General features: G+C 32.1%; 1 protein-coding gene across 1 annotated transcript in view; it reads right to left on the reverse strand.

Moving 5' to 3' along the window:
• Positions 1 to 26,329, reverse strand: part of IL1RAPL1 (interleukin 1 receptor accessory protein like 1) — a gene marked incomplete at both ends in the record, with an annotated part of 1,250,687 nt that overhangs the window by 603,096 nt on the left and 621,262 nt on the right. Inside the window, 2 exons of the mRNA XM_080909541.1 lie at positions 19,306 to 19,459; positions 23,023 to 23,209. Of these exons, the coding sequence (XP_080765667.1) occupies positions 19,306 to 19,459; positions 23,023 to 23,209 (341 nt within the window). The remainder of the gene's footprint in view (positions 1 to 19,305; positions 19,460 to 23,022; positions 23,210 to 26,329) is intronic.

A 26,329-nucleotide genomic window follows, 5' to 3' on the forward strand; every position in this document is an offset into this window, starting at 1 on the left:
TCTAATAAAATCACAGGAGCTCTTCTAACTTCTTTTATGATTTCAACAATGTTTAAGGATACCTAAAGATTCTATACTTACAATGTTATTTTAAAAAACAGTGATACATGTACAGATTTTTAAAGGCATTTTGGCATAAAGCTATATGAATATATTTTTGTCAGTACTTGATTTTTTAAAGGTTTGATAGTATGCATTAAAATCTTAGTAGTTACTATAAACATAAAGTACATGTAAAACAAAATGTAACATGTAATTAGTCAAAGGTTTCTTGGTGTGTAAAGATTAATCATAATGATTTTTAGATACCAAGAACTGCCACAAGGCTATTTTCTTAGCCCTTCAGTTATTAATGATTTAAGGTCTAGGTGTACCCCACTCTGAGTTGCTATAGACTTACTGGTATTTTTTTTTTCTAAGAAATGTGGAGGCTCCCACTTTTTAGCCTTTCTTTTTTTGGGCTTCATATGGCCTGTGAGTAGTTTCTTGGGTATTCAGAGATTTCTAGGGCTAGTGTCCAGTTATCAGTGACTGCGTATTATGTCTGTTCTTTTGTGACTGGGATACCTCACCAGGATGATATTCTCTAGATACATCCATTTTCCTAGAAATTTCATAAACTTATTGTTTCTAATATCTGAGTAGTATTCTATTTTGTAAATATACCACAATTTCCGTATCCATTCATCTATGGAAGGACAACTGGGTTCCTTTCAGCTTCTGGTTATTATAAATAAGGCTGGTATTCTTCTTCAAGTCTGTTGTCATAGGCCTATAAGAACAGTTACTTGGAAGTCCAAAGAAGAAAGAATCCAAGTATATGGCTTTTTTGAACTACAGAATAAATTCATTTCTAGCCAGAATAACATAGTGAGACTAATTAAAAATCACAGGTGTTATGGTGTACAAGTTTAATTCCAGCACCCCAGTGACAAAAGTAGACAGATCTCTGTCATTATGGTTTTATTCTAGAATACATAGTAAGTTTTGAAAAAATTATGGCTATATAGAAGTGTATATGGTGTCAAAATAAAGCCCAAAATAAATTAAAGATTAGTTTTTTTTATTTTATGTATATGAATTCAGCATTGATCTCCTCAAACAGAACAGAGGATTATATCATATCCCATTACACATTCCAGATGGTTTTAGGCTACCTCTGGTAGAGCAGTCACTGTTTTGAAATACCAAGCCATCTCTAGTCCTCATGAAAAGTATTTTAACAATAATTTTAACATGGTTTGAATAACACTAATAAAACCTGACTCTCTGACAAATGTATTTATATCAAAAAATCCTTGATACCAGACCAGATGTGGAGACTGCATTTTTCCTGTTCTTTCATTCACTCAAGGGTGAAATCAGCATTCATAGTCTTTTGAAGGGCAACTACTATGGGAGCACCTAGCTAACACTCATCACAATATTCTATCAAGTAACAATATTCTGAAAGTTTAATGTACCTATAACACTATTTGGAAATGGAAAAATAATCTAGATTATAATGCATCCAAACATTTATTTAACACATAAATGAAGCTTAAAAAACATTAGGAAGTTTCATTTTCAAGAATAACTTATTGTCCTACCAACATTGAAGAAATTCAGTCTTTTAGAACTCATTAAATAAAGAATAGTGTAAAACTTTGAAACTGTGCGTCCAAGTGTTCTTATTAGGATTCTTGATCCTTGGAAGAAATTCTATATCTGATATTTTCACAGGAAGGCATAATCTTATAAATAATTTTAGACAATGTTATAGAATTAGTCTCTAGCATGGGTTATTTTCTACTCAGTATTATTTATTCAAAGATATTTGAATTATATTAGTATCATTTTATTGTAAATAATATTATAGAACAAGAAAGATTGACATGATTCCATGTCATGTCAACACATAGTATTCCCTTCACAAAGACTGGTAATTATTCTCACTAATGGTCTCTCCTTCCCTAGGAACTTTGATGTATATGCATTTTCCCTAGTGGTCTCTTAGTTTTTTTTTTTTTTTTTAATATGTATTCTCTTCACATTAGTCTTCCAATAGTTGCTTTTCCAACTTTTGAGACTTTAAAACATAAAATATTTTCTACGTGTATGCTGAATAAATTGTCAGAAATATGAATGTATAAGAATACTTCAATTGCCTTATAAAAGTAAGATAGCTTGTGCTATCTTAATGAAAATCATATCATATTGTAATTTATTTGTTCTAATAATATTAATTTGCCAATAATGAATATACAAATACTTACAAATTAAGGTTTCACATTTTAAAATTATTTTATGAATAAATAAAGTACCATTAAATGATTATTTATATAGCTTATAATCCAGATTAAATATATTTGGTTATTGTATTTACGGTGGAATACAGTCTTAAAACATACCAAATTCAACTTTTACACCTCCAGTATATCAGAAAGTAATTATTATTCATCTTTTCACTATATATTAAATAATGAAAAATGTGCTTATTAGTAGCACCAAACTTAACAAGTCAGATATTGTCTTGAGTAATTTAGAGGAAAACGTTTAAGTGTGGGAATTATTGAAATGGTCAAATAACTCTTCAGGAGACAGAATGAAAATTAAAATTGATTTATGTGGAGAAGTGGCTATCCAGAGCAATGCAAGTCTGGTAGCCAACTGGAGGAGCTATATAATGATCTGGCTCTTGAAAACCACATAGAGACTGGACATGGAAGTAGTTGATATGTGAGAAGGGGCCACTATAAGAAGAGTGTCTGGATTGGAAGGTGTCAGATGAACAGATGAACAATTAATTTGTTTTAGGTCTTTTATAACAAGACAAATTTGTGCTATGCCTTTGCATTGGTAAAGCTTACTTATTGTGGTTAGAATAAGTCTATCTACTAGAGGTAAGCCTAATAATCTCAATAGTTTGATAAGTTATAAGGTGATTCTTTAAGGAAGCCTAAGATTGAGAGTCCTCCAAGTGAGTGACCTACTTTCTATTTTGGAGACTGGAGACCTGAGTTCTTCCACTAGTTAGGACCTTCTGTGCTCTGTATTGGAAAACTGAAGGAGGAAGGAAAGGAGTAAAAATAAATACTTCTTCCCTGTTTTCACTCAGAAATTATCTATTGCTTCATATTCATTGATGGTAATTAGTCAAATTATTTATTTTAGAAGTAAGCAGATAATTAGGAAACATTTGAAAAAGAGTAACTGCTTCACAATAACATTCATATTACAGACACTGAACTATATTTTCTCTCAGTTACATACTAAGAATTATTAGGCAAAGTACAAGAACTTATCTACAGAAATTATTTCTAATTCCAGCAGAAATCTATTCTGCATCTCTACTATATAGTTTAATCTCTATTAATATCTGACTTCAACTGCTACAGTACTTTCTGCTAAACTAGTTACCTTTTTCATTATTTCTGCCTTGTCATTACTTCATCCTCTGTCTGCCCCTATGCTTGCACCTAACCATCAGACTGAATACGAGGACCCCTATGAAGGAGCTAGAGAGGAGACAGAAAGAGATGAAAGGGTCTGATAGCCCATGGAAGGAACAAAATTATCAACTAACCAAACCCACCACAGCTCCCAGGGACTAAAACACCAACCAGTGAGTTTTCATGGAAAGACCCATGCCCCAAAGTACATATGCAGCAGAGGATAACATTTTCATACATCAATGGAAGGAGAGGCCTTTGGTGCAGTGAAGGCTCATTTTCCTAGTGTATGGGAACACCAAGGAATTGAGGTGGGAGAGGGTGGTTGGGAGAGGGAGCAACTTCATGTAGGTAATGAGAGGGGGGAATAGGGGGATTGTGGGAAAAGAATAACATCTGAAATGTAAATGCAGAGAATTTCTAGTAAAAGAAATTGCGAGAAAAATTTTTAAAAAGCTTAAAAGAATTCATAGACTAGTCTCAAGCTATCTTTCTAGACTAATATATGTCTTAATCTTTACAGTTTTTAAATTCTTTTATAAATAAATTTTTATTTGATCAAAAAGGGCCTCTAAATCTACCTGAACACTCACTTCACTATTTAAAATGTATAATTTGAATATCATCAGCCTATAAATAAGCTATTGCTTTTTAACTCCAATAAAAAGAACAAGTGTGGATTCTTCCTAAGACTAAAATGCACTCATTTAAATAAATATTATAAGTAGCTTATGTATACAAAAAAGGGTTCTGTCGTATTAATTCTATTTCTTACAAACAATGCTCAAATGATCATGGTCAAAGGCAAACAACACATGAAAAGTCAAGTCTACAAATTTGTTTATTTAATTAAAAGATAAAGTAGATTTGCATAAAAAGATCTGATTATATACTCAAAACAAAAACATTATCTGAAATATTGCACTATATCTGTCTTCATCCGATTTCTTTAATAGAATTTTAGCAATGTCATCATCAACTAGAAAGGAGTAAATAATTCACTATGTGATATAATATTAACATTGAGAGATATATTTCGCATCTTTTATAATTTATGCCTGTTGGGTTTGATATTAACAATTCATAGTGAATCTAGCACTCTAAAATATTATATCATTACAAAGTTTGTTTACAGTATAAAATAAAATCAAGTTAAAAACAATACTTTCAGGTAATACACTGAAGGTGCTTATTAAACTATATGTTATAAATTGCAGACACCTAACAGTCATAACTTTCCATAAATTATTATTCAGAAAGTTTTATTTTTATCACAAGACGCACGTTAAATATTTGTATTGCATTGATAATTTTACAATACATTTAAATAAAGGTTTATCATGTTCTCTATAATCATAACTGTTGTGCTTAAGACAAAATATATATGCACATATTATACCTAATGAGATTTAAAGGCAAATAGTAGACATAGTATTTGCATTTAGAGTATACTTTAAGGACTAATTATGAAGTAAATAATAATATGTAAATATAGCATCACTAACACTAAGTAGTCATTAATGGTTTTATAATGTCTATTGTTGACACTAGAGCATACTTATGGCTAGATATAGTACTTCTATATTTTTATATAGTATCCTGTAGGTGTGTGTTTTTATTTTCATGGAGATTATACTGCACTGAGTTATTTTAGATGAGGCAGATGACATTCCTAAAGAAGTTTTGGTGCCATTTATATTATGGAAAGTTCTGTCTGATTTGCTGAAATGGAACCCAATGCTCAACCCAACAGATGATTAAAAAAAATATATATGCATGTATATAAAATTAAGGTCTTCTACTTAAAGCATAGAAGATGTAACTTCTTTACATTTTGTACAGAAGTCATAAAATATCATTAATTTGCATATTCATATTGAACTATCCATTTAGAATACATTGGCTTTTTTAGGTTTGCCAGATGGAACAACAGATGCTAATATAATGACTAAAAGCATTGGTCAAGCATTTTGAGAAATGAAAATATGAAATACTCTTAAGATGCAAAAGTCATGTATATTTTACATGAAGAATAAAATGTCTATTTTCAGGAAGCTTAACAAAGTCATCTAAAATATATTATAATGTAGTCATATTAGCTGAAAGTTAAGCATTAACCATTATTTAGTTTTTTTTTTTTTTTGGTTTTTGTTTTCAATAGTACCATATTTGATATCATGGGAGAGACAAGGAAAATCCCTTGAATATACTTTTAAGTCTTTCTCACAGAACACAATATAATAAAGCTTTTAAACTCTGAAAAATTTAGAGCAAATTTTATTATTTAAACACTTACTATGGTATGAGCATCTGACAGCCAAATTCAATATCTAGATGTTCATTGTAACTTAAGGTTTCTTAAATTATGCAATATGTAAGAGCTTAGCAATTTTTTTAAACTTTATTTTAAAAAAACCAAGATAAAAAAAAAATATTTTAAACATTTTTGCATAAATGTATACAATACAATTATATCCGTGCTTGGCTTTTTTTTTTTTTCTTTTTTTTTTTTTTTTTAAGGTTTGATACTCTGCATTAAGGTCTTACTAGTTACAATGAGCAAAAAAAAAAAAAAAAAAAAAAAAAAAAAAAAAAAAAAAAAAAAAAAACGAAGTCACTTGATCCCTAAATTGCCTAATGTAGGATTATGTCATATGTTCAAAATTTCTAAAGAAGACAGCATTATTATTCTGCCCCTGAACTGAGTCCTGTCAATTGTTACCAATGAATGACTATCAAATAAAGATGTGAAAGTTAAATTATTTTATATTTTTATTAGATATTATGTATTTACATTTGAGATATTATCCCTTTACCATGCCCTTTTCCCATTCCCCTCTCCCTCCAGTTTCACTCATAAAGATTCACTCCCTTCTGGTCCACCTCTCAAACTGATTGCCTTGGAATTCCTCTACATTGGGAAACATGTCCTCTCTGGAACAAAAACCTCTTCTCATAGAGATGCTAGACACTAATATCTTCAGCTACATAGACAACTTGATCAGTACATATCTCAAAGTGTGCACAGAGGTTGGTGTTTTACTTCATGGGAGTTTTGGAGGGTTTGGTTGGTTGATAATGTTGTTATCTTCCCATGAGGTTGCAACCCCTTTCAGTTCCTTAGGTCCTTTCTTTAGCAACCCTATTGGGATTCCTGAGTTCAGACCAATGGTTAGATGCAGGCATGCTCAGCTGTATCTATATGACTCTAGCATAGTCCCTGAGAAGGCATCTCTGTCTACATCCTGCCAGTAAGTACTTTTTGAGATCAGCTACAGTGCTTGGATTTGATGACTGCATATGTGGTGTATCCTCAGATAAGGTGGCTTCTAAGTGATCTTTTCTTCAATCCCTGTTCCTCTATTTGACTTTGCATTTCCTCCTATGAGAGTTTTGTTCTCTTATCTAAGAAGTACTGAGGCATCCCCATTTTGGCCTTCATTCTTTTTCAGCTTCCTAATGTTTGTGAATTGTTTCTAGGGTATTGGGTATTCTAAGCTTTCTGGAGCTAATATCTGCTTATCAGTGAGTGTATACCATGTGTGTTCTTTTGTGTTTGGGTTACTGCACTCAGGATGATACTCTCTAGTTCTATCTATTTGCCTATAAATTTCATGAAGTCATTGTTTCTAATAGCTGAGTAGTACTCCAGTGTTTAAATTAACCACACTTTCTGTATCCATTCGTCTGTTGATGGTCATCTGGGTTCTTTCCAGCTACTGGCTATTATAAATACGGCTGCTATAAACATGCTGGAGCATGTGTCCTTGTTATATGTTGGAGCATTGTTGGAATATATGCCCAGGAGTATAGTGGCTGGGTGTTCAGGCAGTATTATGTTCAATTTTCTGAGGAACTGCCAGATTGATCTCCAGAGTGGTTCTAAAAGCTTACAAACCCACCAACAGGGGGTTTGTTCCTGTTTTTCGATGTCCTCAACAGCATCTTCTGTCACATGATTTTTTTTTATTTTTTATTTTAGCAATTCTACCTTGTGTGAGGTGGAATCTCAGGGTTGTTTTGGTTTTCATTTCCCTGATGATTAGGGATATTGAGCATTCCTTTAAGTTATCAGCCATTTAATGTTTCTCATTTGAGACTTTTTTGTTTAGCTCTGTACCCAATTTTAAGAGAATTATTTAATTGTCTATAGTCTAGCTGTCTGAGTTCTTTGTATTTATTGGATGCTAGCCCTCTATCAGCTATAGAATTGGTAAAGATACTTTCCCAATCAGTAGGCTGTAGTTTTCTCTTCTTAATAGAGTCCTTTGCCTTACAGAAGCTGTGCAATTTCATGAGGTCCCATTTGTTGATTCTTGATCTTAGAGCATGAGCCATTGGTGCTCTGTTCAGGAAAATGTCCCCTGTTTCTATGTGTTCTAAACTCTTCCCCACTTTCTCTTCTAATAATTTCAGTGTACCTGGTTTTATGTGGAGGTCTTTGATCCACTTGGACGTGTGCTTTGTACAAGGAGATAAGAAGGGATTGATTTGCATTCTTTTGCCTGCTGACTGAAAGTTGAACCAACACCATTTATTGAAGAGGCTGTCCTTTTTCCATTGAATGTTTTTAGCTCCTGTGTCAAAGGTCAAGTGACCATATGTGTGTGGGTTCATTTCTGGATCTTCTATTCTGTTCCATTGATCTGCCTGCTTATTTCTGTATCAATGCTATGCAGTTATTTTTTTTATCACAAATGCTTTGTAATATAGCTTGAGATCAGGGATGGTGATTTCCCCAAAAGTGTTTTTATTCTTGAGAATAGATTTTGTTATTCTAGGTTTTTTTATGTTATTCTAGATGAAATTAAATTGCTTTTTCCAACTCTATAAAGAATTGACTTGTAATTTTAATGGGGATTGCATTGAATCTGTAGATTGCTTTAGGAAAGATGGCAATTTTTACAGTGTTGATCTTGCTAATCAATGAGCATGGGAGAGCTTTTTATCTTCTGAGATCTTCTTCAATTTCCTCCTTAAGAGTCTTGAAGTTTTTGTCATACAGGTCTTTCACTTGCTTGGTTATGGACACCCTCAGGTATTTTATAGTCTTTGTGACTATTGTGAAGGGTGTCTATTATCTAATTTGTTCCTCAGCCTGTTTATCCTTTGAGTAGAGGAAGGCTACTGATTTGTTTGAGTTAATTTTATAACAACCCACTTTGCTAAACTTGTTTATTTGTTGTAAAAGTTCTCTGGTAAAATTTTTGGGGCCACTTAATTATATTATCCTATCATCTGAAAATAGTGATATTTTGACTTCTTCCATTCCAATGTGAATCCCTTTGATTTCTTTTTGTTGTCTAATTGGTAGCCCAAGACTTCCAGTCCTATATTGAGTATGTAGGGGGACAGTGGGCAGCCTCGCATAGTCCCTAGTCCCTGTTTTTAGTGGGATTGTTTAAATTTCTTCCCATTTAGTTTGATATTGGCTACTGGTTTGCACTATATTGATTTTACTATGTTTTGATATGTGTCTTGAATTCTTGATCTTTCCACGACTTTTATAATGAAAGGTTTTTGAATTTTGTACAATGTTTTCTCAATATCTAATTAGAGGGTCATGTGTTTTTTTTTTTTTTTTTCTTTTGAGTTTCATTATATGGTAGATTACATTGATGGGTTTCCATATGTTGAACCATCCTTGCATCCCTGGGATAAAGCCTACTTGGTCATGTTAGTTGATTGTTTTTTTCAGGTTCTTGGATTCAGTTTGCAAGAATTTTACTGAGTATTTTTGCATCGATGTTCATGAGAGAAATTGGTCTGAAGATTGCTCTCTTTGTAGTTTCTTTGTGTGGTTAGGTATGAGTGTAACTGTGGGTTCAAAGAACAAGTTGGGTATTGTTCCTAATGTTTCTACTTTGTGGAACATTTTGGAGAATATAGGTATTAGGCCTTCTATAAATGTCGGATAGAATTCTCCACTGAACCCATCTGGTCCTGGGCTTTTTGTTTTGTTTTGTTTTGTTTTGTTTTGGAGGCTTTTGATGACTGCTTCTATTTCTTTAGGTGTTAAGGAACTGTTTAGATGGTTTATCTGATTCTCATTTAACGTTGTTATCTGGTATATTTCTTTAAACTTATTCATTTCCTGCAGATTCTCTAGTTTTGTTGAGTATAGCCTTTTGAAATAGAAAATAATGATTTCTTGAATTTCCTCAGTTTCTGTTGTTATGTATTCCCTTTCATTTCAGATTTTGTTATTTTGGATATTCTCTCTTTGCCATATAGTTAGTCTAGCTAAGGGCCTATCAATGCTGTTTCTCAAAAAAACATCTCTTGGTTTTGTTGATTCCATATATAGATTTTGTTTCAATTTGGTTGATTTCTGGTCTGAATTTGATTATTTCCTGTTGTCTACAATCCTCCTGTGTGTATTTGCTTCTTTTTATTCTAGAGCTTTCAACTGTGCTGTCGAGTTATTAGTGTATGCTCTTCCTACTTTCTTTTTGGAGGCACTCAGAGCTATAAGTTTTTCTCTCAGTACAGCTTTCATTGATTCCATCCCATAAGTTTGAGTATGTAGTGGTGACATTTTCCTTACATTCTAAAATATCCATGATTTCTTTCTTTGTTTCTTTCTTGGCCAAGCTATCCTTTTTTTTTTTTAATTTTTAAAACGACTTTATTTTACAAAACAAATATAAATGTACAGATTTTAAACATTTTTTGCTTAAAATTATACATTTTTGTCAGTGCTGTTTTTTCAGATATTAAAATAATTTTTACATAAAACTATGTGAATATATTTTTTAGTCAGTACTTGATTTTTTCAAAGGCTTGACAGTATGCATTGAAAACCTAATAGTTACAATGAGCATAAAGTACATGCAAAACAAAACGCAACATGGAAATAGTCAAAGTCTTTTTGTTTTGTAATTTTTTTTGTTTTGTTTTCTTTATTTCTTGGACTTCATACAGTCTGTGAGTTGTTTCTGGGGGAGTGCAAGCCTCTGGGGTTAGCATCCCAATATCAATGACTACATATTATGTCTGTTCTTTTGTGACTGGGTTATCTCACTCAGGATGATATTCTCTAGATGCAGCCATTTTCTTAAGAATTTGGTTAAGTCATTGTTTCTGGTGGCTGAGTAGTATTCCATTGTGTAAATGTACCACAATTTTTGTATCCATTCATCTTCTGAAGGACATCTGGGTTCTTTCCAGCTTCTGGCTATTATAAATAGAGCTGCTATGAACATTGTAGTGCATATATCTTTGTTGTGTATTAAAGTGCATCTGGGGTATATGCCCAGAAGTGGAATAGCTGGGTCTTCAGGTAGTACTATATCCAATTTTCTGAGGTATCGCCAGACTGATTTCCAGAGTGGTTGTATTAGTTTGCAACCCAACCAACAGTGGAGAAGTTTTCCTCTTTCTCTGCAGCCTCGCTAGCATCTGCTGTCATCTGAGTTTTGGATCTTGGCCAATCTGATTGGTGTGAGGTGGAATCTCAGGGTTGTTTTGATTTGCATTTCCCTGATGGCTAAGGATGTTGAGCACTTCCTCAAATGTTTCTCGGCCATTCGGTGTTCCTCAACTGAAAACGTTTTGTTTAGCTCTGTACCCCATTTTTTTAATAGGGTTGTTTGATTCTCTGGTGTCTAGCTTTTTGAGTTCCTTGTATACCTTGGATATTAGGCCTCTATCTGATGTAGATTTGGTAAAGATCTTTTCCCATTCTGTTGGTTGCCGTTTTGTTTTCTTGACAATGTCCTTAGTCTTACAGAAACTTTGCAATCTCATTAAGTCCCATTTGTTAATCTTTGACCTTAGAGCTTGAGCCATTGGTGTTTTGTTCAGGAAATTTTCTCCTGTGCCTATGTGTTCTAAGGTTTTCCCTACTTTCTCATCTAATAGTTTCAGTGTATCTGGTTAATGCGGAGATCTTTGATCCACTTGCACTTGAGCTTTGTACAAGGAGATAAGAAAGGGTCTATTTTCATTCTTTTGCATGCCAAGCTATTCTTGAGCAGAGCATTGTTCAGCTTTCATATGTATGTGGGCTTTTTTTTTTGTTCTTGTTGTTATTAAAGATGATCCTTAGTACATGTTGATCTGATAGGATGCATGGGAGTAAATCAAACTTTTAGTATCTGTTAAGGCCTGTTTTGTGACTGACTATATAAGCAATTTTGGAAGAGGTACTGGAAGTTGCGGAAAAGAAAGTATATTCTTTCGTTTTTGGATGAAATGTCCTATAGATGTCTGTTAATTTCAGTTCGTTAATAGCCTCTGCTAGTTTTGCTGTGTCTGTGTTCAGTTTCTGTCACTATGATCTGTCCATGATGAGAGTAGGGTGGTGGGGTCTTCCACTATTATTGTGTGTGGTGTAATATCTGCTTTGGACTTTAGTAGGATTTCTCTTATAAATTTGGGTGCACTTTTATTTGGAGCATAGATGTTCAATATTAACAGTTCATCTTGATAGATTCTTCCTGTGATGAGAAAGTGTTCTTTCCTTTTTTTTTTTTTTTTTTTTTTTTTTGATAACTTCTGGCTGAAAATCTATTTTATTTAATGTTAAAATAGCTACTCCAGCTTGTTTCCTGGGCCCATTTGTTTAGAAGATTTTTTTCCAACCTTTTTACTCTGAGGTAATGCCTGTCTTTGTCTCTGAAATAAGCTTCCGGTAGGCACCAAATTGCTGGATCCTGTTTATGTATCCAGTCTGATACTCTGTCTTTTTATTGGTGAATTGAGTCCACTGATGTTGAGAATTATGAAATAGTGATTTTTGTTTTCTTTTATTCATGTTGTTAAAAGTAGACTTATGTTTGCATGTTTTTCTTTTATTGTTTTTGCATGTTTTTTTTTTTCTTTTCCTTGGGTGTAGTTTCCTTTCCTTCCTTGTGTTAGATTTTTCCATTTATCATCCTTTGTAGGGCTAGATTTGTGCACACATATTGTGTAAATTTGTTTTTTTCATGGAATATTTTGGTCTCTTCATCTATTGTAATTGAGAATTTTCCTCAATATAGTAACCTAAGCTGGCATTTGTGTTCTCTTAGGGTCTGTTTGACATCTTTCCAGGAAATTCTAGCTTCAAAAATCTCTGTTGAGAAGTCTGGTGTAATTCTTATTGGTCTGCATTTATATGTTACTTATGTTTTTCCCTTACAGCTTTAAGGATTTTTTGTTTCAAATACTTGGTGTTTTGTCAATTATGTGCAGGGAGGAGTTTCTTTTCTGGTCCAATTTATTTGGAGTTCTGTAGGCTTCCATTATTTTCATGGTTATCTCGTTCTTAAGGGCAGAAATTTTTTTTCTATGATTTTGTTGAAGATATTTACTGTGCCTTTTAGTTGATATTCTTCACCCTCTTTTATACATATTATCTTTATGAATATCCTGGACATTTGGGATTAGGAGCTTTTAGGGTTTTGCATCTTCTCTGTTTTGCCTGTTTTCAATGTTGTCTTCGGCCCCGGAGATCCTGTCTTTCATCTCTTGTAGTCTGTTGGTGATGCTTACATCTGTAACTCCTGATTTCTTTTTCTTTTTTTGTTTTTCTAGTTCCAAGCTTGTCTCTTTTTATGTTTTCTGTATTGATTCTATTTACCTTTTCAATTCCTTTATCTGGTTGGTTGTGCTTTCCTGTAGTTCTTTGAGTGATTTTTCTTAGTTCTCCTGTAATTGTTTAAGGGAGTTATTTATGTGCTTCTCCAAGATCTTATCACCATGGAGTATGATTTTAAATCCAAGTCTTGTATTTCTGGTATGTTTGGCAATTTACTACTCGCTGTGGTAGAAGGGCTGGATTCTGATATTGCCAGGTTGTCTTGGTTTCCATTGTTTGAGTTCTTTAGTTTTCCTCTTGATATCTTGTTATTTGTTATTATAGGTGATCGTGTTATCTCTGGGTGGAGGCTGTCTCTCCTTTGGACCCTTCTTCTTAGGATGCAAAGCATTCCTGCTGCTTTTCTGACCTCCCAGTACATGTGTGTTGTGTCCTGCCCTTCTAGATGTGATTGTGTGGGGTCTGGCCTTGGGTCAGAAGTGTGCACCCCAGTTCAGTTTTGCTACTTGAATATGAGTACTCTGTGCAACTTTTTCTGAGATAGAACAGACTCAGATATAAGTTGACTCACTCTTCTGCTTAGGATAGAAAGTGTTTCTGCTGGTCTTCAGAGCTCCCAGGGACCCTTCTGCTTAGGATGGAAAGTGTTCCCGCAGCTCTTCTGAGCTCCCAGGGATCCTACTGCTTAGGATGGAAATCATTGCTTAGCTCTTCCAACGTACCATGGACCTGTCCTTAATTTATTAATAACACCATGATATAGCAATATAATTATTAGAATGGTTGTGCAATGATTCAGTTGTTGATTTTGTGTATTTTTTTTTCATTTGGAAGCACTAAATTTGAGACGTTATAATGTCATCAATTTCAAGAGAGGCCTCTTGATCAAACAAATCGTTTTAGCTTCATTTATACCAAGAAACAAATATCTGGAAGTTTTTGTTACTTTTATCACACTAATAAGTTTTGTTTAATATGGTGGCAGTTGTAGTTGTTTTGTTTTGATTCTTTTTTTTTTTTTTTTTTTTGGTCTGTTGTTTTGTTTTGTTTTATGGTCTACTTGCCCTACAACACTGGTTATGTTTCTAGTAGAAGAAATAATTTCCTTCTTGTTGAACTGGACTTAACTCCCTTCAGAGAGCTTTCTCTTTTTTCTTTTTTCTTTGTTGTTTTTGTCAACAGGACATGGATACCCACACCCCAAATGGCAACTTAAGGTTATTATTGTCCATGCTGGTTATGTTTATAGTTAATGGTATCTTTGCTAAATATGTTTATTATTTGTTTTTCACCTTGGGAAGCTTGCATGGTACCTTCTTGTATCATGAAAGGTAGATCTCAGACTTTCAGGTTATGTCCAGAATCGGTCCGCTCTGCCAAAAACCCTTAAGAAACAGGTTCCTGATATGCCAGAAATCCTTAAGAAAAAGCTAAGAATTTCACAGAGTTGAAGGTGAAGTACCTGAGGATGAACTTTGCCCTGAAGATACTGAGGAATGCAAGGAGGAAGTTCACCTATGAGAAGGCAAAGCACTATCACAAAGATTACAGGCAGATGTACCAGACTGAGATTCAGATATCTAGGATGGCAAGAAAGGCTGGAAACTTCTATGTTCCTGCAGAACCAAAATTTGCCTTTGCCATCAGGATCTGGGGTATTAGTGGAGTAAGCCCAAAGGTGCTCAAGGTGTTGCAGCTTCTTCATCTTCAGCACTTCAATGGCAGCTTTGTTAGGCTCAATAAGGTTTCAATTCACATGCTGAGGACTATGGAACCATACATTGCTTGGGGTATTCCAACCTCATATCAGTAAATGAGCTCATCTACAAGCGAGGCTATGGAAAAATAATAAAAAGCTGATCGCCTTGACAGATAATTTCTTGATTGCTTGATCTCTTAGTAAATTTTGCATCATCTGCATGGAGGATCTAATTCATGAGATCTATACAGTTCTTCAAGGAAGCAAATAACTTCCTGTGGCCCTTCAAATTATCTTTCCCATGAGGTGGAATGAAGAAAAAGACAACTCATTTTGTAGAAGGTAGAGATGATGGCAACAGGGAAGACTAGATAAATAGGCTTAATATACTTATGAACTCAGGTGTCCCCCACGGATTTTTATTATCTGGTTAGTTAATAAACAGTCACAGCTTGGAAAAAAAAGAATAAAAGAAAAGTTTTTATTTATTTTTTGGTTGTTTTGTTTTGTTTTTTTATTGTCTTAGTTTTGCATTAGGTGGAGAATATTACAGAAAACTACAACTAATACAAATACAGATTTGTTTAGCCTGTGTTCAACGGATAAACCTACCACCCGACTCCTGCACCTTAGAGTCAGAGACATTGTAGATGGTTCAGAAAACTTGCTCTGAAATTGTGTCTCCTAGAATTTGTAGAAAATCTACACTTACAAACATTATTGTTACCTAAAGAAGATATAGACAAGGAATGCACCAATAGAAATTGATAGTGCAGAAGGGTTAAAGCCTAGAAAGACTCAGTCCTAGTCAATGAGCTACAGGTCACTAAGCAATGATAGTGGATGGGATAAATATTCTTCTCTACCCCAGTGTGTGTGTGTGTGTGTGTGTGTGTGTGTGTGTGTGTGTGTCTGTGTGTGTGTGTGTGTGTAAGCACAATTGGCTATCTGAATATAACAGGTCAATACTAAAATCATCCACACAAGTAATATTATATGGACAGAACAGTTTGTGCATGTATATACATATATATGAATGTATGTGTGTATGTAACAATTATTAAAGAATAAGAGACTATGATTTGAGAGTGAAATCTGGAGTGAGGGGTTGGACGGCAGAAAAAGAGAAGGAAAAATGAAGTAATTATAATCTAACAAAACCCATTTTAAAATAATATTGAGACAAATAAGTAGGGCACAAGATAGAGTAGGCACCAAGGATTTAACTCTGACATTCATAGAGGAAAACTCTTATACCTGCTTAGCCTACTCAGTAGTAATAATAAAATTAGTAATAGGTATATATTGAATTCGATTATTATAAATAAAAATAAACAAACTGGTATATATGTTGATATATCATTATGTTAAAATTAATGTAACAAATTATTCTGGAATGCATTTGAACCATTAACTCTTCTTAACATTTTATGCTGTTGAATTTAATAGTGTCAGCACGGAATAAACTACTAATTATGTTGGGACATTTAAGTTACCACATTTATTGAAAATATTCAGACTTAAGTGTCATAAATATGCTGCAGTTTTTTAATCTTCTGAGATTTGGCATTCTGTTACTTTTTAATCTTTAGAACTTTACATTTAGATGCATAATCATCTATCCTCACTAGAACTGTATTGTCACAGGGTGTATTTTCAATTTCTGATTTAATGAGACTGAGAAAATTTAACATATTGGTTGGAGTTTTCCTTTAACTTGTCTGTGAAACTTTCCACACCAGTTTCTGAATTGAAATGGGTGCTCAAATTGAAATGTTGTGCTTAAAGCTAGTTTTGCTGATGAAAAAAAAATAAATAAAAACATGTAATAAAAAGTGCTGACATTAAGCATAAAGTTTATTGGTATCAATTATATTTACAGTAGCTATCAGTCCATCTATTTCTAATTTTTTAAAATTATTCATCCTAAATTGAGACGCCTGTACCTCTTAAACAGTAATGCAACATTACTAAATCTCATAAGCACCATAACCTCTATTCTACTCCTTGTCACTGATTTGGCTTAAAAAGGATCACATATAAATAAACGTTGATGTACAGGGTAGAGAATAGAATCATAGCATATTGAATTTTATAGTGTAGTCCTGGAAGTAAAGAAGTGATGTTGACAAACCAATAAAATATAGATTCCTACTGAGAAATCAGTCTTCTCTAGTAATGAGCTCCTTGATACAGAATCCAAGTCTATGTGGTCAGTGCTAAACACATATACATGTGAGAAACTCGAAATGGATTCAGAAGATATCAGAGTAAAATGTTATAAATTTGAGAAAAAATTGGGTGGTCATGGAAAAGGAGAGTATAAATCAAATAAAGAGTACTTATACTTGATTATTCAAACAGATAATTATTATTTAAACAAAAAGTTTAAAAATAAATCTTAAAACTAAAAACAATTTAAGTTCAGATCTATAGTATATATTCATAGATATACATATTTATAATCACATGTGAACTAGAAATACATAATTCATCACTTATGCTGTGTATACATGCTGCACTTCACTTTTTACTTATCTACATAAAATAAAGATTTAGCCTCAAGCTAGACCAAGAAACATGCCATTTAATTACATCAGTGACAGAAATATTAAAGGTCTCAATTCAATGTGTTTCCATTGAACTTAAATTATAAATATTTCATTGCGATCAGCAGAGCTAGTATGAAAACTACAATGTCTTACTTTTAATTATCTTGAAGAGTAAATCATAGACTGAAGTTCATGGAATTAAATTTTATTCCTACATTTGTCACTGTGACACCTTGTGACCTTGATAAAGCCACTTAACCTTTCTTTGCCTCAGCTTTCTCATCCACAAGAGGAGAAGGATTATGTACCTTTTGAAAGTATAAATTTAGTCCATGGTTGATTGGAAACTTGTTTAAATATATGGCTATATTAACTCTGTGAAAATGTTGTACCAAGTACAAAAATGTTACTGAAACTATAATTCTTTATACCAGTTTTCTCATTATTTTTGTTTTATTTTCCAGTTAGTTTTTTTCTTTCTTAACTCCTGACTAGTGGGTTTAAGTCTCATATTTATTTAGGAATTTCTTTTTCAAGACAGAACATTTTCCTATTCTCTTATTTTGTTTCTTTCTGAATCCTAGAAATTACTTGTTTTTAACTGATTGGAAGATTTATAATACTTAGATGCCACTCATTTTGTTTAACACCTTGCTTTATAAAATCATTAAAATGTATTGTCAAAATATTAATAAAAATGAAGTTGTGTGGGGCTAGAGACATGGTTAAGTACCAAAACATAGTAAAAGCAATATACAGCAAACCAGTAGCCAACATCAAACTAAATGATGAGAAATTTGAAGCAATATCACTAAACTCAAGTACTAAACAAGGATGTCCACTCTCCCCTCCCTATTCAATATAGTACTGGAAGTCAAGGCCAAGAGTAATTTGACAGCAAAAGGAACTCAAAGGAATACAAGACTGAAAGGAAGAAGTCAAAATATGATGATTTGCAGATGATATGATAGTATACTTAAATAACCCCCAAAATTCCATCAGAGAACTCCTACACCCGATAAACAACCTGAGCAAAGTATCTAGATATAAAATTAACTCAAACAAATCAGTAGATTTATTTTCTACTGAAAGCATAAATATGCTGAGGAACAAATTAGGGAAACACCCTTGACAATAGTCAAAGACAATATGAAATACCTTGGTGTGACCCTAACTAAGCAAGTGAAGGACCTGTATGACAAGAACAAGTCTCTGAAGAAAAAAGTTGAAGAAGGTATAAGAAGATGGAAAAATCTTCCCTGTACGTGGATAGGATCAACATAGTAAAAATGGTCATCTTTCTCAAAACAGCTTACAGATTCAAGGCAATCCCCATCAAAATCCCACCTCAATTCCTCATAGAGTTAGAAAGAACAATTTGACAATTCATTTGGAATAGTAAAAACCCAGGATAGCAGCAACTATATTCAACAATAAAGGAACATCAGTATCATTTTGTACATGAGTAAGTTAGCATTCTGGAATTTACAATAATACACTAGGATTTTTAGATTGGCAAATTTTATGTTGCCTTTAATCAGTAGTACTCTGATTCTATTTTGGTTACTTTTTACAATAAGAAGATATGATGATTCCTTGATCTCTATAAAGAAAAAAAAATCACATTTCTAAAAACACTTTTTTTTCTGAAATTGTTATTTTTAACCCCATGAGATCATATGTGTCTTCTATATAATGATAAGTGAGGAGAAAAATGATTTGTCTAATGTGTAGCACAACAGAAATACAGGGGTAGATTTCATATATTCTATTTCACCACTCTAGAAAATTGTTCTAAAAATGACTCCACTACAAAATACAAGCATGATCTTCAAAAATTGTAAACTCATTATTTCAAGTACTTTCAAAAGCTAACATTTGTATAATTCCCTAAACATATTCTATTTAACCTTCCAAATGTATTTCAGCACAATATGAATTTAAAACAAGGAGGAATAAATTTCACCTATAGGAATCCACTTAGCATTTAGTTGAGTGCTTCTTTCATTACTGAGATTGAAAAACATCAATACACAGCCTGAGACCTACTCAAAAGGCAGTTTCTTTACTTCTAATTGAAATACTAAAGTCTGTGGTTACCTGTAACAGTTAACTCAGTGGTTCTTCTCACAACAAAGCTTCCATATTTTAATTCACAGGTGTAGTTTCCAATGTCATCTTCTTTGACTTCTTTTATAAGCAAGGTATCTCTTTTGAACACAATACTTGGTCTCCATGTTTTAGTTCTACATTCCTACACAAACAACATTAAATTGGGTAGTATGCATGGTAAGAAAAAAGTTAAATTATTTAAACTACTAAAGTGATAATTTTCGTTTCATTTCTAAAGCAAAACAAAACCCAAAACAACCAAGCCAAATCAAACCAAACAAAAAAATAACAAAAAGGTCTTCTGTAACACAAGCTCATCTTGAAATTTCTGTGTAACTTAGATTAGAATTGAAGTCTTCATTAACCTGACTCATGGTGGGATTATATGTATATGCAATCATTTTCGAAGCAATTTTTTATACATTAAGTTTTACAGGAGATAGTAATTTGTATTTAATACTAAATTATTATATATATAATATATACATATATATACATATAATGTTATATATATATATATATATATATATATATATATATATATATATATATATATATATATATATAAAACTCAGGGACTTTCTTTTAAGATTAGTTTTATTGTTATATTATGGTGTTACCTCTGTAGTAGACACAGTGACTCTCTAGCTTCAGTAATATCATATACCTGTTAATCACACTCAACATAAAATTTAAATGCAAATAATTAAATTTCTCTTCCAAAATTCTTTCAAAATGTAATTACATTTATAAAAATTAAACCTCTACATATTAAGTGAATTCTATAATCCATTGAAGAAACAATTTGCATTTACATACAAGGTCTTTTTAATTTCTATGAACACAAAAAAATAGTTTTATTATGGTATTTGTCCAAACACTGTATGCTTTTATTGTTTCTTTTGTGTACTTTTCATCTCCATCTTCTCTCTTCTTATTGTGGCTTTGCAGGCTCAGTAGCCTTGTTTTTCCATTTCACCTGCATTCATTTAACTTGACTTCTATAGTTGGCTTTAGCAGCTTCTTTTCCCTCTTATGCTCTCCTGTCTAGTTTGATAATCTATTCTAACTTTTGCAAACTCTTATTTGCATGTCCTCAAACAAAATCTGCATATAAGAAATTGTGATTTTTTTGAGACTGGGAAGTTTCACTTAATTTAGTACTTTTCAGATCTACTTTATTGAAGTTATTATTATTAGTTTCTTTATGGTTGAACAAAAGTTCATTGTAGACACATAGCACATTTTTTTTCCATTCATCTCTAAATGTTATCTATACATGATACTTTTCCTTACTATTGTGTAAATGGAACAATGGGAATAGGTAAATATGTAGCTCTGTGGTATGATACAGAATTCTTTGAATCTATCCCAAGTGTGGTATAGTACTCCCATATGGAAGTTTTTATTTTGAACATTTTAAAAACAAACCTATAAAGATTTGGGTAAAAGTTAGACTAGATTATATTCTCATTATTAGTGAATAAGGACTCATCATTTCCCACATCCCACAAATATAATTTTAATTATTATTAGACATACTTAATTATAATCTTTTTATTTTAATGTTATTGGCTCAAGAGATTTCTGCAATTTTTGTCACAATATATATCCTAATTCTCAGAATAGTATTTAAAGTAATGAAAAAATTATTTTAACACTTTTGAAGTCATAAACATGTAAATTTATTTATTGGCAAGTTAAATTTTTAAAACTCTTATATGGGTCAGACCTCTGTGTAATTATGTGTAGAAAAAAGTTGGTTTTTTTGTACCAAACTATAGCTGTCATATACTTATATTTGTTGTATAAGCAGTCATAATAGCATTAATTGTACATTATAGTATTTTACTTTATAGATAGGTCCTTTTGTAAAAGATCTATTTATTTATTATATATAAATACACTATAGCTGTCTTCAGACCCACCAGGAGAGGGAGGAGATTGCATTACAGATGATATTGAGTCACAATGCGGTTTCTGGTATTTGAACTCAGGACCTCGGAAAGAGCAGTCAATGTTCTTAACTGCTGAGCCATCTCTCCAATCCTAAAATTAGGGCCTTAATTTACACTATTTATATAGCATAAGGTTAAGTCTTAACTAAAGACAACTGAAACTGATATACATCTCTACATCCCACTTCTATAATGATCCTTTTATAGATTAAATGACTATCAAAAAGTGGAAACTTCTTTGAATAAACAATGTGAAACCATCAAAATTTAACAGAAGCTGAATTAATTTTAATTGAAAGGCATATATATATATATATATATATATATATATATATATATATATATATCAAAATCAACTTATTAGTGATAAACAAAGCATCAAGTCTAGAATGTTCACACACAAATGCCAGAAAAAATATGTGGCTTTAGAAAATATGTGTCTCATAATGCTCAAATAAGTTAGTTTACTGAGGATGACAAGTTCAGAAAGCCTCAAATGAGATGTACTCAGTTATTAAAATTGAAGAAACAAGACTCCTTCCTTCCAGAAGGGAAACAAGGGGAGCTAATAATTTCATGATTTTTGACATTCTCTAGGACAAAATACCAAGGAAAGAGTGGGCAAACCTTTCAGCACTTGCTTTGATATTCTGAAATTTCAATGCTTGTTATTCAGAGTTAAAGTTGTTTATGGGAAAATATTGTTAATTCTGAAGAATTTTTTGAACTTGTTTATGCTTATTGCTTAATTTTAATAGTATTTTAAAAAAATCACTAGCAAGTATAAGGGTTTCTATTCTGATTCTGCTTGGTATATACTATATGATATAAGGCCCAGTTGCTGACATGTCCAATTGGACAAAGAAAATACTAAAGTACGATTTTTATGGGTGAATAAACCACTTCATATAAATACTCATAGTTTCTATATTCACTTTTTAAGCATATTAAAGACCAAAAGTGTTCTTAGGTGATATAAAGAAGCTTAGAATCTAAATAGCTTTGGAGGATCAATTAATATAAGTGACATGACAGCAACAGGGACTGTTTTTTCTTCATTTGAACAAAATATTACTAATTAAATTGTTTGTTTCCTTTGTTGTTATTTATTAAGCAAATTATATTTGAAAATTATTAGTATATAGACGATGTCATGATCATTGAATATGATATTTCATTAAAATTAAGATACAATTTTATCACAGGAGAAAATAACTATTGCTTCTTCTTTGCCATGGGGTATACTTAAATGATATGCCCAGAATTATTTGTTCAAAACATTTTAATTTCCAAATTTGTTGAACAGCTGTTGCTATATATAAGATCCAAATATAAATACAGCAGCTTTTATGGTAGACCAACAGTACAAATATTGACTAATATTTTATTCATCAGAGGTGCTGCTTTTAAAATGTACAATAACATGGGGTTGTTGAGATGGGTAGACAATTAAAAGAAGACCCAGGCCCAATTCCTAATTCCTATGTAACCCATCACATTCACCTATAACTCCAGTCCTAGGGATCTAATTGTCTCTGTGGGTTCTGCATACATATCGTACATAGAAATAAATTTAAAAAATACTTAAACACATAAAATAAAATCTCATAAAAATCTTATGAGATGAGGACAACTTGCTATAATACTCTATTAGACATGAGCTATATCCTTCATCTTTAATCTAGATTTATCTACAATAAAATAGACATTGAAACATTGTCAGGCAATGAAATCTTGCAGTCCATACCTTGTACCAAAGGATTTCAGGTTCCCTTGTTGGTAATAAAAAGTCCTCTATGTCACGGCATGAAATTTCCTTGCTTTTGCTAAGTTCAGCTTTTTCAAAGTACTTCATCTTGGAATTGTAGCAGAATGCAGTGTCATTTTCTCCTACTGTCAGTGAGATGGATACTTTCATACAGTATGTGGAGTTCCTGTAACAAAGCAGAATTTATATGTGACCTATTCTGAATGGAAAGCAAATGGTGCCAACCAAGTATTAACATAATCTGGTTAATGAGTAAAATAAATAAAGAGAAAATATACAAAATTCAATGGTTATTTTGTGGTGTTGCTTTTTTTTTTTTAATTACACCAATTAATTTAACACGGATACAGTAATATCTCAATTAGAACACACATGCAAATTTCCAATTGTCTACAAAATGTTTTTTCGCAGATGTTGCTTTCTTTTATTTCATTGGATTGTCTAGTGTTTACAAACTAAATAGCACTTGGCTTTGTGCAATAAGACTTTTACATTATATTCATTTTCCTCACAAATTGTATCTGGATTAAACTGAAAAATTATTTCATAGAACAATGAAAAGAATGAAGGAAACTTAAGGATGGCAGGAATTACTAACATAGGTTTTTATGTTAAAACAGGCAAATTAAATAGAGAAATAGAAGAGTACTACTTATCTATGAAGTGCAAAGTGAAGATACAAATAATGTCATGTAACTATTATTGCAATTTTATACTTCATAAGTGGAAAATTGATTGATGACCATGGGACAAAACGAAATTTGGATAAAAGTACTGAAATGAATCAATAGGTTGACACATATATATACATTTGTTTAAAACCTGGATATTGTTGTGCCAAAGGTCAATATTTTACTCATGAATTTTACAAAACTAGTGAAATAAGTCTCCATCCAATTTTTCTTCTTGTTGAATTCTAAACCATGGTTAAAATGTAGAGTAATTAGAAATAGAAATCATGATAATATTTTTGAGAGGATGCATGGTAATATTTCAATCATCTTATATCTGTTGAAGCCTACAGTTTTGATCTATAACATGGTCAATTTTGGAAAAGGTGCTATGAGGTGCTGAGAAAAAGGTATATTCTTTTGTTTTAGGATGAAAAGTTCTATATTTAACTGTTAAATCCATTTAATTTCTACCGTTTATTAGTTTCACTGTGTCTCTATTTAGATTCAGTTTTGATGATCTATCCATTTATTAGATTGGGGTGTTGACATCTGCCACTAGTATTGTGTGTGGTAAAATGTGTGCTTTGAGCTTTAGTAAAGTTTCTTTTATGAATGTAGGTGCCCTTATATTTGGAGCAGAGTTATACAGATTTAAGATTTCATTTTGGTAGATTTTTTCCTTTGTATGAAGTGTCCTTCCTTATCCTTTTGATAACACTTGGTAGAAAGTCAAATTTATTTGATATTAAAATGGTTACCCCAGCTTGTTTCTTGGGACATTTGCTTGTAAACTGTTTTCCAGTTTTTTACTCTGAGGAAGTCTCTGTCTGTCCCTGAGGTGGGTTTTTGTATGCAGCAAAATTTTGGGTCCTCTTTAGATATCCAGTCTGTCAGTCTGTGTCTTTTTTGAGGGTATTTGGTCTATTGATGTAAGAAATATTAAGGAATACTGATTGTGACTTCCTGAGTTTCTTTTCTGTGTGATACAGGTGGAATTGTATTTGTGTGCTTATCTTTCTTTGGCTTTGTAGAAAGAAGATCAATTTCTTGCATTTTCTAGAGCATAGTTTCTCCTTGCAGTGGATATTTTCAGCTACTAATGCTATCCTTTAATAACAAAAATAAGAGAAATCCCACATATACATGAAAGCTGAGCAATATGCTACTCAATGGAGACTTGGTCAAGGAAGAAAAAAAAAAAAAAGAAATTCAAGACTTTAAAATTTAGTTAAAATGAAGTCAGAACACACCCAAACTTATGGGATAAAATGAAAGCAGTATTAACATGAAAACTCAAAGCTCTGAGAAGCTCTAATAAAGTAGAAAGAAAGATCACACACTAACAGCTAGACAGCACACCAGAAAGCTCTAGAACAACAACAAAAATCAAATGTACACAAAAGGAGTATATGTCAGAAAATAATCTAATTAATGGCTGAAATAAACTAAGTAGAAATTAAAGAAAAAAAAAAACTGTACGAAGAATCAACAAAACCAGGAACTGGTTTTAGAGAAAAATAACAAGAGAGATAAATCCTTAGCCATACTAATCAGAAGCTATAAAGAGTTTCTAAATTAACAAAATATGAAGTGAAAACAAAGATATAACAACCAAAACTTAGGACATTTTTAAAAATCATCAGATTCTACTACAAAAGCCAATGTTCAACAAAACTGGAGAATCTGAATTAAATGAAAACTTTTCTAGGCAGATAACAAGAACCAAAGTTAAATAAGGATCAGATAAGGCAAATAATTAGTTTTCTATCCCTTAAAGATATAGAAGCAGTAAAAAAAAAAAAAAAAAAAAAAAAAAAAAAAAAAAAAAAAAAAAAAAAAAAGCCCAGGACCAGATGGATTTAGTTAATAATTCTATCAGACCTTTATAGAAGATCAAATACCAACACTCTCTAAAGTATTCAGCAAAATAGGAACAGAAGGAACACTACCTAACTCATTCTTTGAAGCCACAATTACACTCATACATAGACCACACAAAGACCCTACAAAGAAAGAGAACTTAAGACCGATTTCCCTCATGAACATCAATGTAAAAATACTTAATAAAATTATTGCAAATAAAATCCAAGAACATATCAGAAGGATCATTCACAATGATTAAATAGGATTCATCCCATGAATGCAGGGGTAGCTCTCTATATAGAAATCCATCAACAAAATCCATTATATAATCAAACTCAAGGAATAACAAAACAAAACACACAATGATCCATTAGATGCTGAGAAAACTTTTGACATAATTCAAGACACCTTCATGATAAAAGCCTTGGAAAGATCTGGAATTCAAGACCTACAAATTAAAATATTAAAAGCAATGTACATCAAACCAGTAGACAACATCAAACTAAATGGTGAAAAAGTTGAAGCAATCCTACTAAATTCAGGAAGTAGTCAAGGCTGCATAGTCTCTCCCTTCCTATTCAAGATAGTACTGGAAGTTCTAGCCAAGAGCAATTATATAACAAAATGAAGTCAAAGGGATACAAATTGGAAGGGAAAAAGTCAAAGTATCACTATTTGCAGATGATATAGAATGCATAAATGACTACCAAAATACCACCAGAGAAATCTTACCATTGATAAACAACTTC

This window comes from Micromys minutus (assembly GCF_963924665.1).
Source record: "Micromys minutus genome assembly, chromosome: X".
Classification (NCBI taxonomy): domain Eukaryota; kingdom Metazoa; phylum Chordata; class Mammalia; order Rodentia; family Muridae; genus Micromys; species Micromys minutus.